At 35.6% G+C, this 15,779-nt stretch overlaps 1 protein-coding gene across 3 annotated transcripts; it reads left to right on the top strand.

Annotated features, from left to right (window-relative positions):
• Window positions 1-11: 11 nt before the first annotated feature.
• On the top strand, window positions 12-14,255 carry LOC144445135 (double-stranded RNA-binding protein Staufen homolog 2-like). Of its 3 annotated transcripts, none has more exons than XM_078134696.1 (13): window positions 12-154; window positions 2,027-2,260; window positions 2,639-3,114; window positions 3,512-3,668; window positions 4,610-4,670; window positions 5,175-5,266; window positions 5,998-6,240; window positions 6,998-7,147; window positions 7,839-8,052; window positions 8,895-9,020; window positions 9,631-9,872; window positions 10,228-10,412; window positions 11,502-14,255. In XM_078134696.1, exons 2-13 carry the CDS (start codon window positions 2,045-2,047, stop codon window positions 11,608-11,610), a joined length of 2,271 nt encoding a protein of 756 aa, XP_077990822.1. In that variant the 5' UTR covers window positions 12-154; window positions 2,027-2,044; the 3' UTR covers window positions 11,611-14,255. The 3 variants fall into 3 exon arrangements, with proteins under 3 accessions (XP_077990822.1, XP_077990821.1, XP_077990820.1); XM_078134695.1 differs by having other exon boundaries at window positions 5,998-6,246; window positions 11,505-14,255; XM_078134694.1 differs by having other exon boundaries at window positions 5,998-6,246.
• Window positions 14,256-15,779: the final 1,524 nt, after the last annotated feature.

The following is a 15,779-nucleotide window of genomic DNA, read 5'->3' as shown; positions in this document are numbered from 1 at the left end:
TCTTGGGGTTGCAGCCTACACGTCCACATGTTAGACTTGTATTTTCTTTAGTGTTTGCCAATGTTAAGATATTTCGCCTAATTCCTTAATTTCAGACAATCTACCTACGGCTACTTGGTTTCAAGTTTTATTCTTTTACGTGCTCAACAAAAAGGTGAGATATATTGTATTTTAGGCGTTTATTTTGCAGTGGAAGTGATACGCTGTATCAGGTGGACGCCATTTTTGAATGACTTCTTCATGTACACATGTGTATGTCTGTAGTCGCTTGGGGCATTTATTTCGTAGTATCGAAATTGGTTGTAAATAATTATGTTATCATTTTCAATCCCAGTTTTACTGTCAGTCACGACATTTCGCTATTCACCGAGTTGTACTTTCCCAACCTGACAAATGCTCGTTTGCTATGTACATGAAATACGTACTGCGTGAAATTGAAATGACGAGTGCCACTGCTAGCCAGAATCTAGGAGAGGCCTCGCGATCTAAATCACGTCGTGGAGTTGCTATGGCCGTTTTAATATTCGCAACGTAGATATATTAATTTGGAACTATAAATGAAACTGAACGATGCATTGCATTATTATCCACAAATTTATGTGATAAATTAACTTCAGAAAATTTGATATTTTTGCTTCCTGTCCGACCCAGGCGGGGCCATTTCTTACGAGGTTTTTACTTCAAAGGTCAAAGCCCCCAAATCTGTCAACATGTATTCCCTCCTCGACTATCACAGTTATCGATTGTTGTCCGTGTGAATAATGAGAGATATTCATATTTCTGCAAAACTAATAATTGCCATGTTTTTGACCTTGTTAATTAGTAATAGAAATAAATAAATGCCGTGTCAATACAGTGTCAATTATTGCCCACTAGCATGCATATATCACTTCCTCCTTGTGTTGTTCCTTTTATGACGTATGTTGCAGTTATGCAATGGTGAATAAATACCGTTTAAAGGGACATAGGCCTATTGCTAATTTTTATATACATGTAAATATTGAATACCCAATACCTCCATGAAATTTACAAAAAATGTGGAGTTATAATTATATTCAATTCATGCGGATGTATGCCTTACAATGAAGTTCCTTAGTAAAAGTCACCATAAACAATACAACACTCACAGTTTTGTGTTCACTGTTATTTTGTTAATAATTGTGAAATTGTAAGAATTTATTGATAATGTATTTTTAATGAAACATTCCATGTTTTAAATTAAAGTCTATGTTGATTCAGCGATTTGTTCAAAGTCAACTAAAATAGTAAATATGTATACTTGAAGACAGAGTAACAACTAATATGGAATGGCTCAAATACACATGGCAATAGCTGCAGTAATTGTAGTGTTTGTTGTGATTTTTAGGGGGTTTTCTTCTGTTTTGTGCTTTTTTCGTTCTGATGTTTTAACTGGAAGTGTATGCTACAATTCCTGTAATGTTAACGCAAATAGACGGAAGCAATTCAAATCTGAATTGCAAAGTTGTGTGAATTTTTCTGCTAAATTAAGCCTTACCTGCCAAAAATTTGGATGTGATTTCCTAACTCCAACATTAATTACGGAACCTTCAAGACCCAAGAAATGTTGAGAGGTACACCCATCCCATCAAAATTGGCAAAAGTAGCAACGCATGCAGCATTTTCAAATGGGTAGTATGCCGACATCTCGCTCACGTTTTCAGCGTAATCTCGTCTACATGTGTATTTGTGTTAAACATTACAGGAATTGTAGTGTTTGGTTCCAGTTAAACATTGGAATGAAAAAATACCCTCAAAATCACAACAAACGCTGCAATTATTGCAGGTAACAAGGCAAGTACATTGTAATTTAGGGTTGTTGTGAGTGTTTTTGATCATAATTATTTTAGATTCAGATCCAAGGAGCACTTAGTCTAGATGCTACTCATGGTATTAAATCATCTCTTCACCAGCACTTTGATTTAGGTATTAATTTGAAAGCTGTAAGGTCAGTGATGATAGTAACTAATCTTTTACTTTATAGATTCTGTTTCTCATTCAATTTCAGGACAAAAAACTTGTAACCATGTCTCAAGTCCAAGGAATGACAACTAATCAGTCTGTCAAGGTACCAGCAGCAGTTCCCCAGACAGCTCAGCAGCCAGTACAAAACCCTGGTTCAATAAAAACCAGTGGGGCAGCTCCAGCTGTAAGTGGAACAGTGGTTGCTCCTACTGCAACCACTGTTCCTACTACAACCATCAATTCTACTACTACTGGTACCAGTCTAAGTGCTGATGCAGTATGTATACCTTTGTTATTTTTTTCTACCTATACATGTACACTTGTTCTGACAGCCAGTTAGGTCCAGTTCAAACTGGCAGTGTTTCTGTTCAGGCTCACAAAGAGGCTCTGGTCAAACTTGCATAGACTTGTATAACCTGTTCCATGATAATATTGTGCCCGAGTGAATTAAGATATATTTTACAAACTTAATGGCTGTAACAAACACACTGCCTGGTGGTCTTGGATCACTTTCTTTAATTAAAGAATGCATTAGGTTATACTGTAGAAAATACATACCATAAAAGCGACCATGCCCAGTTAAGACCTGAGTTTAACGGAAATCACTGTACCAAAGATATTAACTTTTGATGTCAATATTTTTATGTTATCACAGCTAAACATGGCAAACCCCAAAGAGAAAACCCCAATGTGTCTGCTCAACGAGTTAGCCCGTTATAATAAGATGCAGCCACAGTATCAACTAGTGGATGAATCTGGCCCAGCACATCAGAAAACATTCAAGGTGTCCCTAACATTGAATGACAAACTTTATGAAGCTACTGGTAGTAGCATTAAAAAAGCTCAACATTCAGCTGCAGAGACAGCACTTGCACAGTGCAACTTACCCAAACCAAAACCAAAACCACCCAGGGTAATCATTAATGGAAACATGGACAGTATGACTCCTACTGTGGAACTAAATGGACTGGCTATGAAGAGAGGTGAACCAGCTATTTATCGTCCAATTGAACCAAGCCCAGGCCTTGGACCTGGTCCTGGTCCCGGTCAAGGACCTGGTCCCAGGGGTCCACATCCTGGCTACTACAATAATAGACCTAACTATAACTTTAGAGGAATGTACAACCAAAGGTAGGTATGGTTCCTATGACTAATATTAAAGACCTGAAACTAGTTAAGACCCAGATTGATATTTAGGGTGAAAAACAGTTGTCAGGCAGAGCTGTAGAAAATGTCAGAATCAACAAAAGAATAATCCTATTTAATCCTTGTGGTTCCTTTGATCAGGTACTAGTAATACTAATGTAAGTACCTTAGATTGAAACCCTGGCCTTTAATTAAACTGCTCCATTTGGCCAAATTATACCATGTCCATCATTCTTGATGATATCACCCCAGTAATCAAAAGACAATATACTGTCAATCTTGTATCACCCAGTAATCAGAATACAGTATACTGTAATAATTGAGTTTTTAAAAAAAAAAGATGACAGAATCATGTCAAGTGCTATATCTTTTCATGAACCAGATACCACTATCCAGTGCCTAGAGCCTGCTATGTATCTCTGACTGTTGGCAATCGTGAATTCATCGGTGAAGGAAAAACACGACAACAGGCTAGACACAATGCAGCTGTCAAAGCTCTCAAAGCCCTCAGACATGAACCTATACCAGAAACAGCTTTGGTGAGTAACATTTCATTCAAAATTTATAGAGGCTATACACACTGCAGAGTCCCTGAAAGCTCTTACAACCCCTTCGGCATAAACCAATATCACAAAGAAATTAGTAAATAGCATGTTGTGATTAAGTTTCTATAAAATAAAATCCATACATATGTGAACCGGAACTATAAAGTGCTATGGTGAATAACATATCATTCAAAATTTAGAGTTTTATAAGTACTTGGTCATAGTTGGTAAACTCTGAAAGGCTAAAACATTTCCTATTGTATCTTATGTTATTAAATATGTATGGTATGAGAGCTCCACTAGGAAAGATATGAATATAATAGTAAGTGGAGGATCTAACAGATTAGTGTGGCTAATATAGTCCATTAAACTGCATGTGTCCAACAAACTAAACATGTGACATATATAGAGAGCATAAAACGGACATCAAAGAGCGTAATCAGGTGCTATCAGAAAGAAACAATGTATCATTTAGGGCAGGATCCAAAGGCTATGTAGTATTGTAACAATCAGTGTGCCCTCTAATGAAGACAAACTTTGTTGTTATGAGTCAAAATGAGAAAAACTGGGATTTCTTGTGAGTCACCACCTAGTATAGAGATAGGGGAACACCGAATTTAGGTGCATCACTAGAAATTGTGTCAGTGGCACGTCAAATTGGCTTAGAGGGCACACTGGTAACAATAATGACGATTAGTCCTGTGGTGTTATGTGTACAACTAAATACCCCCCTCCCCTACCATAGAGGCTGAAATTGTAGTGTTTTGTGTACAACCAAACCAATATACCCAACGATGGAAAAAGGATTAAGGAAGTAAACACTGTTTTCATTTCAAATATTAACGAAATACATGCCAAACCACTTTGATTATCGTTGTCTTTGTGCAATTTGCTCTTTTGAGAAGTTTGAATATTTTTTTTGTTTTTTTTTAAAGTTGGCTCAACAAGAACAACCACCAGTTCAACTACCACCACCGACTGTTGTAAATACTACTGGTAAGTTACGTAATATATTTATTAATATATTTCATAGTTCCAATTTGATTAAAGTTGATAGAGGTGCTGCCTTCTTTACCCACCATTAATTCTACTGTTATTTAGATGTTAGCAATCAACAATTTAAAATATAGTCAAACAAAAGAATCATTCATACTGAGGATACTCACCAGTTAAGGTCAGCTGTAACTTGAATTATCGTTTAAGTTACGAAGCGGTGCTAAAAAGTTGAACTACATGGAACTCGTAAGGTATAACTTTGTAAATCATTTGATCTACCAAGCTAATGAATGTTTTTAAATCTGGAGTTGTGTAAACCAACTGCATTATTACAGTAGAATAAAATTGTTTGCATCAACAAATGGAACATTAAATGTCATCATTTGTGGTTAATTATTAAAAAAATTTTTTGGTGATTGGGAATCTGTTATGTGCAGTCTTCAGAGATAACTTTTGTACAAAGCATTTGATTGTGATTGTTATCCTTTTGTGTACTGTCTTCAGTTTCAGATGGATTAGATGAGGACGAAGCCAAATCTGAAATAAGTCAGTGTTATGAAATCGCCCATAGAAGAAACCTGTTAATATCATTTGAGGTAAGAAAATTCTGAAATACGTCTGTTAAATCAGTTAGGGTAACGAAATTGCCCATTGTAGAAACCTATTAATATCATTTGGGGTAAGAAAAATCTGAAATACATGTTAAATCAGTCAGTGTTATGAAATCGCCCATAGTAGAAACCTATTATTTTTTGAGGTAAGAAAATTCTGAAATACATGTTAAATCAGTCAGTGTTATGAAATCGCCCATAGTAGAAACCTATTAATATCATTTGCGGTAAGAAAATTCTGAAATACATGTTAAATCAGTTAGGGTAACGAAATTGGCCATAGTAGAAACCTATTAATATCATTTGGGGTAAGAAAAATCTGAAATACATGTTAAATCAGTTAGGGTAACGAAATTGGCAATATCAAATAAGGTCAAAATCATCTGAAATAAGAGTGTTATGAAATCATCAATAAAAGTAACTTCTTAATATCATTTGAGTGCAGAAAAACGTAAAAGTTTTGTCATTAGATATTTGTAAAAGGAATTCTTTTAATCACTGTGTTCATTGTACACATTCAAGTTTGACAATAAAACCCTATGAAGTTAGGGGGCATTTCATACCCCTGTCTTGCCTTGAACAGGTGCTACAATCTAGACATAAATAAAAACAATAGTTAACAGTCAGAACTTTTTGAAATCCTTTGAGTTGAGGTGAGTTTAGATTGAGACCATTCAGTTTCCATTTGAGTTTATATACTTCATCTATATTTACAGGTAATAAAAGAGAGTGGACCTCCCCACATGAAGACATTTATAACTAAGTGCATTGTGGGTAGCTACTCGGCTGAAGCTGAAGGCAATGGTAAGAAAATTTCCAAGAAGAAGGCAGCTGCCAAGGTATTAGAACAACTCAGACAATTGGAACCTCTGCCAGTCATTGAGAAACCCAAACCAAGATTCAAGAAGAAGAAGCCTAAATCTTTGGTCAAAGTCAAGATGGATGTCACCAATGATAATGTAACGGTTTGTGTTATTTTTATTTTACTTTCTGTAGGAACTAACTATGTAAAAGGATTGAATTGCCAAGTAATTCCCAAATCTTAGCTGCTTTCCCAGTTGTATTTATGTCAATACTGGATAGAGTGGTAAAAATATTTAAAAGCACAGAAGAAACACATGAATCAAAAACAATTGATGTAGAAATCTAATGCAATGAATGAGAATAAAACAACTTAATAGTTAACAGATCCCTAAGAATTTAAGATAGAAAGCAAGTGTAAAATATGCTGTGGACAGTACATGTACAGCAACAAAAATATTGAAAAAAATAATATTAAAATATGAATAAATTATTCATGGTACGAGAAAGATAACAGTGTGTGAGAATTAATGGTCATGGATTCTGGATTCATAATCATAAAATGAAAATTTCCTCTCACAGAGTTGAAAATTTTTAAATGAATATTTGGCCTAAGTATTGTCATGAATGAGCTACCAACTCTATCTCACTTCTTGTATGTCAAACAAAGCACTTGACGACAGTTCATCGTTGTACACCATGCCAATGCTTATAGAATAGAATAGAATAGAATAGAATAGAATAGAATAGAATAGAATAGAATAGAATAGAAATGAAATGAATAAAAATAACTTTTATTGTCCATAATGTATACATGGAAAATCATTTTGATGAGATGCAGTAAAAGTAGGATTTGTTTCTAGAAATGTTTTGACCGAATAGAAAATTTAATTTATTATGTATTAATAATTGCAGGGAGTACAGCAAGGTAACCAAGACTACGGACTGGGTATGAATCCTGTCAGTCGTCTTGTACAAATACAACAAGCTAAGAAAGAAAAGGAACCAGTATTTACTCTACTTCAAGAACGAGGTGCACCTCGTAAAAGGGAATTTGTCATGCAGGTAATAGAACACAGTAAATTATTATTGTACTGTATGTGTGTATTTGAAAGCCAAGAATGTTGCTGTGATAGAGGACTTATGACATAAGACACACATTGTTATGACATAGTACTGCAGAACTGATGACAAAGGCAAACATTGTTATGACATATTTCTGCAGAACTGATGACATAGGCAAGCATAGTTATGATATAGTACTGCAGAACCTATGACATAAGACACACATTGACACACTGCAGAACTGATGACAAAGGCAAACATTGTTATGACATATTTCTGCAGAACTGATGACATAGGCAAGCAGTTATGATATTGGACTGCAGAACTTATGACATACATGTCATACACACATTGGTAGTACTACAGAACTGATGACATAATACACACATTAGTATGACATAGTACGGCAGAAGTTATGACATTACAAATGTACATATTGCACATTGTTATGACATAGTACACATACTGTGCACAAGTTTGTTCATTGTATGAAACTTGTACTTATCATTCTCTATTAGTGTTTCTGTTGAGGGGTAGGGATGGGGGGAATCTGCCTACACACTTGTATACTTTCCTAAAGATACAGTATACCACAAGTTTGATCAGGGTTCCCAAAACGATGACATGGGAAATGACATAGTTTTTACCTTCCGAGTGTCCTTACCAAAACACTGTTGTTTGTGTAAATCAGGTAACAGTTGGCATTCCCCAGTGCACTGGCATAGGCCCTAACAAGAAAATGGCCAAGCGTGCAGCTGCTGAAGCCATGTTACAATTGTTAGGTTATCGTAGCACCCCACCACTACCAAACAAATCTGCATTGAAAACTGAAGGAGAGATACCGCCACCTGAAGAGAAGACTACTAATGGCAGAAAAGTGACTTTTGCTGACTCTGACAAAGAAGGTATGTGGTACCTGAATTAAAAAATAATCATTTGCAAGTCTAACAAGGTAGCACTGATAATTAGCCCCAATGTGCACTGCCCAGGGAGCACTAGAGGAATGTCGCATGTCTGTCCATTCATCCATCTGTCCACGTGTACATGGTCAGCCATACCTCAGACACTCAAAACTCAACTTGAACCAAACCAAACACAGAAAACAACTTTAGTAAAGTGAGAGTCATCAAATTCACAGGCATACCTTGAAGGTCCCACACTACTAAATACTAATCATTACCTACGGACCCTCAATTAGAACAAGCAGCATATTTCATAATGACAGTGAGCGTCTACAGTGCTAGAGTCATACCATTCACCTTTATTTCCAAGTAAATATTTGGAAAAGTGTTCAAGGTCATCATCTCCCCCCCCCCCACCCCCCCCCCCCCCCCAAAAAGCTCACATCAAACAGTTTTGGCCATTTTGCATGAGAGCATTAGCATATAGATGAACCCAAGTGCCAACTATCATAATGAATTGGGCTGATTTGCACTAAAAGAATAAACCTTTCTTAAAAAAGCAGAAATTTCCTTGATTTACAAATTTACGAATCCACAAGTGAATGATGTCAACTAAATAATCTTAATTCAACGTGGTGGTTGAAACTCAGGATGGGATAGAGATAATATTGTGACAACCAAACATAAAATTTTCAACCAAACAAAAATCACTCAGTCAAATAAAGTTATCAGACAACAACATGAAAAAAAGTGTATTATGTGTGTCTTGAAATGAATTATATACAATACTCGTCATTGTACACAACATATTATAAAGATTCATGTCTTGCACTTTTGATTGGCAGGTAATAAAGGAGGACTTCCTGAAGGAATGGGATTGGGTGGTAGGCCATTAGCACCTGGTTTATTACCAATGGTACCAGAAGTGGCTAGCGCTGCTGGCTTCACATTACCAGTGTCTAAGTCTCAAGGTAGGAAATATACATACAACAGTGACTTACTGACAGACATTTGGAGCAGAGTGTGTATACAGCTGCTTTTTATTGAGGAGGAATGCCATTCCAGGGATAAAGGCATTTTCATGAACTTTGGATTCTGGATTCTGGAAAGTCGTGTTACGGTTGTACATCACATACATTACGTACAATTTCAGAGAAACATCAAGTTTAAGATGTCCTCCCATTTGGGGATTTTTGCTGTGGGCCACATTGCCTCATGGGAGTCAGCAGAATGCTTATGCAATGATTGAACAATGAATATTCATGATGTTTTCATTGAAGGTAATAGGCTGTTATGGGGTCATGAATATTCATTGTTCAATCAGTGCATAAATATTTCTGCTGACTCCCATTAGGCAATGTGGCCCACAGCAAAAATCCCCATATGGGTTGACAACTTCAACTTGATGTTTCTCTGAAATCACATGTAATGTAGGTGTGAGGTACAACCATGACTTGACTGTTTAGAATCCAAAGTTTATGAAATTGCCTTTATTTGCTCGAGTGGGATTCCCCTTAAATATTGGAAAATCAGTAACATTAAAAATCATTCTTTATCATTTCTGTGTTTATTTTAATGAAGCCTTGAACCGAGCACCAGGTGCACCTCTTGGTGATAGCACGAGTGCTAAATCAATGGCTACTACAGCTGCCATTGCAAGGGAGATGATGGAGAATGGCAAGTCACCTACTGCTGAAGCCATAATACAAGCAAGTGGTGTGAGTAAGCCAGAACTGAAAGTGACACCAGTGAGAGCGAAGTCACAACTTATGTACCTGGCTAATGTACAAGGATTACAGGTTCAATATACAGACTTTCCAAAGGTAACACTTAGTTGTCATTATCCTCTTTACTGCGTATCTTTCTTGTTGCTCATGTTCACAACATCTCTCACTTTGTCACTGTCATATACATATACAAATTGGGTATTTGTGCATAGCTAATTTAGCCGTTTTATACATCAACACTACAACCAATCAGATTGCTTGTTACATCTCGTTATTTCACAGTGTTGCAGAAGAAATAACAGCTCTGGTTTGCGAGGATGAGTAATCTATTTTATATTGTCCCAGAGGTCCCGAGTCATTTACAAAGAATTCTGAAAAGTGAAGACATATTAAAGAAGAACAAAGTTTATCAGTACTGGGTAGTCATCAATTTTACTGTTCTCTGTTTTAGGGCAATAAACCTGAGTACCTGTCTCTTGTGTCCATATCTACAAACCCACCCTTGGTGTCGCATGGTGCAGGTCCAACAGTGGAGTCGTCTTATGATGCTGCAGCCTTGCAAGCCATGAAATCATTAATGGATATGGTGGATAGCAAGAGTGAACAAGTCAAGAAAGAACCTGGCAAACCAACAAGGTAGAAAGTATAGTCACTTAGAAATGAGTGTATTGGATATGCAGTGTTTTTGTTAAGGTGGTCATATGGATGAGGATTTGGTATTTACTGTGGATTTGTAAGTTATAAAACAATTTTATCATGGCTTCCTACTTGAAAAGTCAATGTGAAACATCATTGTCTGAGTCTGTGTTTGTAACTTAATAAATTGCAAAAAGCCGAAAAATGTGTTTAAGAAGTTTGCTATTGTACATACAATAACAGACATTTTAAACATTTGTTATGCTTTTGTCATGCATTGAGTTACAATGAAGGATTTGTTCTGTGGTGTTTCACATTTATTTTTCAAGTAGGAAACCATGATGAAATTGTTTTATAATTAAAAATCAAAAATGAATACCCAATCTTCATCCATATAGCCACCTTAGGGGTGGCAAGTAGGTAAAATCTACCAGATTTCTCCTGTCATTTTACCAAGGTTCCCTATCAATATTGTAGTATAATGTAAGGAAAACTATGCTAGTTTTACCAGAATTACCCCTTCCTGATACCGGATTGTTATGTACAAAGAGAACAAATGGTTCCCACCCTTAACTAAAACACTGATCAGTAAGTGTATAGGCAGAACACTAACAAGGCAGAAAGTTGCAGCCACATATTAAACAATGAATTATGAGTCACCACATAGTAAGGGGTAGGGGAAACACTAAATGTTGGTGTATCACAAGAAATGTTTGCGAGTCAGTGACATTATTAAATTGGTTTTGAGCACACTGATTGATGTACTGATAAACATCAAATAATAATTCAGATTTTTATGACTTGGTATATCAAGTTAGAAATGGTTGTTTAAACTTTAAATACAGTATATTTGTTGAAGGTGATAATTTGGTAAAATCTGCTAGACCTCAACTATTGTATGGGTTTTCCAATGAAAGTGACATAAATTTCTATTTGAAAATATACAGGTTTTTACCAGACATCATTCTTACTGTTACTAGGTTTTCACCATACATCACTCTCTCTCTGTTACCAGCTTTCAAAACCCTTTATGGAAACTTAATTTCACATGTAAAATAAAGAACCTTTTGTGGTTTCATTATATTTCAGTAGACCTGATGTGCAAATAAAGAAGGAAGACGATAAACGGGACCAGACAACGGCTAACTCGCTGGACACAAAACAAAGTATTGGCAAGCCTGCCGGGGCTGAGGCTTAAAGAAGCCTTGGTCCATCGGCATGTTAGGTAGTTAACAGATAATACTGAAGACAACAATTAACATGATATATATAACCTTATCATTTGGATCAAAACTGACAGATATGCTTGACATATAGTAATCTAAGAATAGTTAGTTGATAGAGGCCTCTGCTAGAAGTGTGTACAACTCAGCAAAGGTCTTTTGAAAAAAAACCAAATCACTTTAGCGAGATGCAAGGCTGGCCCAAAAATTGGTATACAGTGTTAAACTTGTAGTTGTAGACTAGACAAGGTATCTTTTAAACAACCAATGATTTTATTTGTTGAGAACAAAGTAATCATTTTCTGCAAATTGAGCAGAATAAAATAGCTAATTAGTATGACCTTTGTAGCTCTATTTTGAGAGTAGCAAACTATTCCTGTTCACATTTTTCCACTTTACAATACCTTCATTAGTGAAACTTTGTGTCGTGTTCATGAATATTGGTTTTGTTCCTCAAAGTTTCACAAGTGTAGAGAAATATCTACAATAAGAGATTTTTCAGTAGATGTTATCACACCCGAAATGTGGTACAAGTACTCTTTTTAGCATTTTTCAAACTTCTGTGAACTCCATATCTTAAAGTAGTTGAAGTTTCAATAATTATACTTGTGTTATAATTGGTTTACTGGACACTTCTGTACTTGAGGATATCTTTAGTTATAGAGTTGTACTGTCATTTTGTGGGAGTTTTAAACTCAGACTTCCTGGTTTGAAATGTTCACAGAGAAACAAAATGCTTTCTCAGATAGGGTTTTATGTCTTTGGACCAGTCTTACAAGTTCTGATTTGATTCCAATGCCACCCCTTTCATGTCCAGCCAATTCAGACTCACATCAAACTACTTTTTACTAGTCAGCAAACAAGACATCAAAGTACATGAACACAGTTTCTAATAAAGCTATAGAAAAGGTTGGTGATAAACAAAGGAATGATCCAGCCTAAATCTTATAGCTCTACTGATAAGATAATATCTATGTAAGAATGAATTTTATAGAGAATGCCACAAATAAACCTGTGATAAATTATTGGGACTTCTGAATAACTCCACAGCATTCACGTTGAGTAAAGAGTAACAGAAAATTAGGGAGAAAATCATCACAGTACTTGAAATTAATAAAAGTACCTCTAATATATCCTGGTCAAGTTACTATTCAATTGTAATCTAACAAGCTATGTTTTATCAAATACTTGAAGCTGAAAGTATTAACGTACATATTCAGTGTTTGGTTACTTTAATGTCATTATATTATTAACTTCAGTGCTTTTCTGATGTAGTAGTCTTTCCATGAGTTATAGCATTGCTACCCTTAATGTCTACATTTTGGTACAATCCTATTATGTCTTGACAGAATTAGGTTGTACCATTTTAGAGACTTGGGGGGTCGACATGGATTCTACCACCACGTCTTTTTAAAGGCCCACTTCAGGTTATGATTGAAATCTAGATGTGAAAACTGATTGTAGAAAAAGTTGTCCAGAGCAAAGGAGTGGTCCCATGCGATGACCTGACATTACAAAAGGATTGGAAAAGATATGGGTGGTTTATTTTTACTAAAATGAAGTTGACATTGCTGGCACTTAACATACAAAGGGGTGGCATGGATATAATTAATTTAGGTTTACTAAAATAACGTATACTTGCTTGTTGTCTTCACGTATAATCCTTATTGTACAAGTAGAATAGAAATTATAACATAGAACATAGGAAAACGATGTTTTGAAATTTAATGTTTCTGTCAAGTCTCAGTCAGATTGGAGGGGCATTTCTCCAGCATATTTTTATGCATGGATTGTGAAGCAGTTAGGCTTCATTGAAATCTACTCCTTAAAAAGTATTAAAGTAGTAAACTGTTTTGAAAAATACTGACATTTTAGGCCAAACGTCGATGATGCAAAACTGCCATTTCCAACTGATTGAGGTATTCCTTTCCCTATGTTGTATGAAAAAGACAGACAAAAAAATGTCTAAAATCTTCAATGGGAAATTATACATTATTCTGTATTGCTTTTGTATTTTTATGCTTTTAACACTTTTTCACTTCATTAGCAGCATAAAAATGTATGATTTCCTTAATCATAAAAAGAAAAGAAAATGACACAAAATCTGTGTTTGAGTGGTAATGACTAGATGGACTTGAGGTGGTGTGATCTTAAATATTTGAACTGTTTTAAGGTCACATCATGACCTTTGACCCAACAGTATTTCTTTAGTAAAATACTAATTGAGTGATCATTGTTCATAAGGTTGTGTTATTGTACCTCCAGCCCATCTATCATCTAACACTGAAAGTGATGAAAAAAATGAAAATTGATAAATTTTAGTCAGATTGGGGATATATTCATACACAAGAAAAAAACAAAACAGAGAAATAATATGTGAACTGGTTTTATGGTTTAACCAATGGTAAGTGGCCCATATGATGTTCTCATAGTAGAAGTCAAACTACATCATAGCCATTTCTTACTAGAATTGTATTTTGATTTATCACTGTTAAAATGTAACTATTGCCATTTTTATGGCTTGCAGGGATAACTGATACAAAGTGAATATGGCAATGTATGTAGAGTTGTCACTTGTTGTAAATCATGACTCAAAGGAACATTAAAACAGTTCACTGTATCACTGTGTAGTTGTCGTTGTCTACACCACTACATACACACAATGCATGTCTTTTTTTTTCACAAATAAGGATAGTGTGTCATTAAAATGTCCAAAGAAAAAAATAGCCAGTATATGTATGTACTTTACAAAATTGAACACACTAATGTATAACACACACACACACACACACACACACACGTACGTATGTACATCCACACATACATACATACATACACACACACACACACGTATGTACATCCACACATACATACATACATACATACATACACACACACACACATACATACGTATGTACATCCACACATACATACATACATGCATGCATGCATACATACATACATACATACATACATACATGCATGCATGCATGCATGCATGCATGCATGCATACATACATACATACATACATACATACATACATACATACATACATACTTGTACTCCGGCTGGGCATTAAATTTCGACTGACAGTTACAAATGAGGGCTATTGACCAATCAGGGAAAAGCGCGAAGACCGGTGTATTAGCAGAGTAGCAAATTTATCAAATGTCGGTGGCGGGAGTGTATTTGCTGTGTATGAGTTCCAATTAATGGCATCCAGGGAAGAGTGATTAGACGCAGACAATCATAACAAAAACATGACCCCTGACTGTGACTGAACAGATAAGACTTCCGTTCACAAGTTGAACACTATTTTCGTAATAATAAACATTACCTCAGAGTGTATTTAGAAGGTGAATAAAATACACATACTACAACTTGTACTTGCAAGGTAGACGGTATAATGGCAGGGAGAAAGCGATGGTTTGCTGTTATGACATTTGAGGACATAGATCAGAAACTGAAGACAAGTGTACTGAAAAATACACAGAAAAAAATACTAGCTCATCATGCAAGTTTGGAATAGTTGGGCCGAGGAGAGGGATGAAAACGGAATGGACAAAAAAGTCACAATAATTGTGGACGATATTGCACTGTAGTTTGAATGGTGTATTTTACTACAACTTGCGAGAGGTAGACGGTACTACTATTGCTTCGTAATACACGACATTTCAAAAGTTTGAATGGTGTATTTCATTTGCATGTAATTAATATGCTGTTTCTTTACGCTAGACACAGATAAACAATTTCGCTGAAAGTTGTATTTTTGATGTCAGTAGCCATGTTTTGTTTTATCAGTGGCGATTAAATTTCATATCACTAGTTGCATACACATGATGGATGTGATTGTATTGAGTAGTTTGTAATATGAATGTCCTACATAATAATATCAAGCAAATACATAGTGGTATGAAATACACTACATTGGGATGTAATTGCTATTTTTGTCGTGCAACATAGCGATATAGTAACGTGTGTGACATTGAATGTTGACACAGGCATGTATTCAGTTTGTTGACACGTGTCAGCTTTGATTGGAAGTCACGTTGGCGTCAGGGTGTCTTGTCGCAAATCAAAACATAAACATTGCGTGTATGAATTTTTTCCTGGGAAGAATATGACACCATTGAATTATTTGCC

Source organism: Glandiceps talaboti, chromosome 13 (assembly GCF_964340395.1).
Source record: "Glandiceps talaboti chromosome 13, keGlaTala1.1, whole genome shotgun sequence".
In the NCBI taxonomy this organism is placed as follows: domain Eukaryota; kingdom Metazoa; phylum Hemichordata; class Enteropneusta; family Spengelidae; genus Glandiceps; species Glandiceps talaboti.
Note: the sequence above shows the minus strand (reverse complement) of the source record. Positions and strands in the feature narration are given on the sequence as shown.

Coding starts and splice junctions, on each gene's coding strand:
- LOC144445135 (XM_078134694.1), top strand. CDS start 2,045: ATGTCTCAAGTCCAAGGAATGACAACTAATCAGTCTGTCAAGGTACCA. Junction 4,671..5,174: donor GACTGTTGTAAATACTACTG/GTAAGTTACGTA, acceptor TACTGTCTTCAG/TTTCAGATGGATTAGATGAG. Junction 9,021..9,630: donor ACCAGTGTCTAAGTCTCAAG/GTAGGAAATATA, acceptor ATTTTAATGAAG/CCTTGAACCGAGCACCAGGT.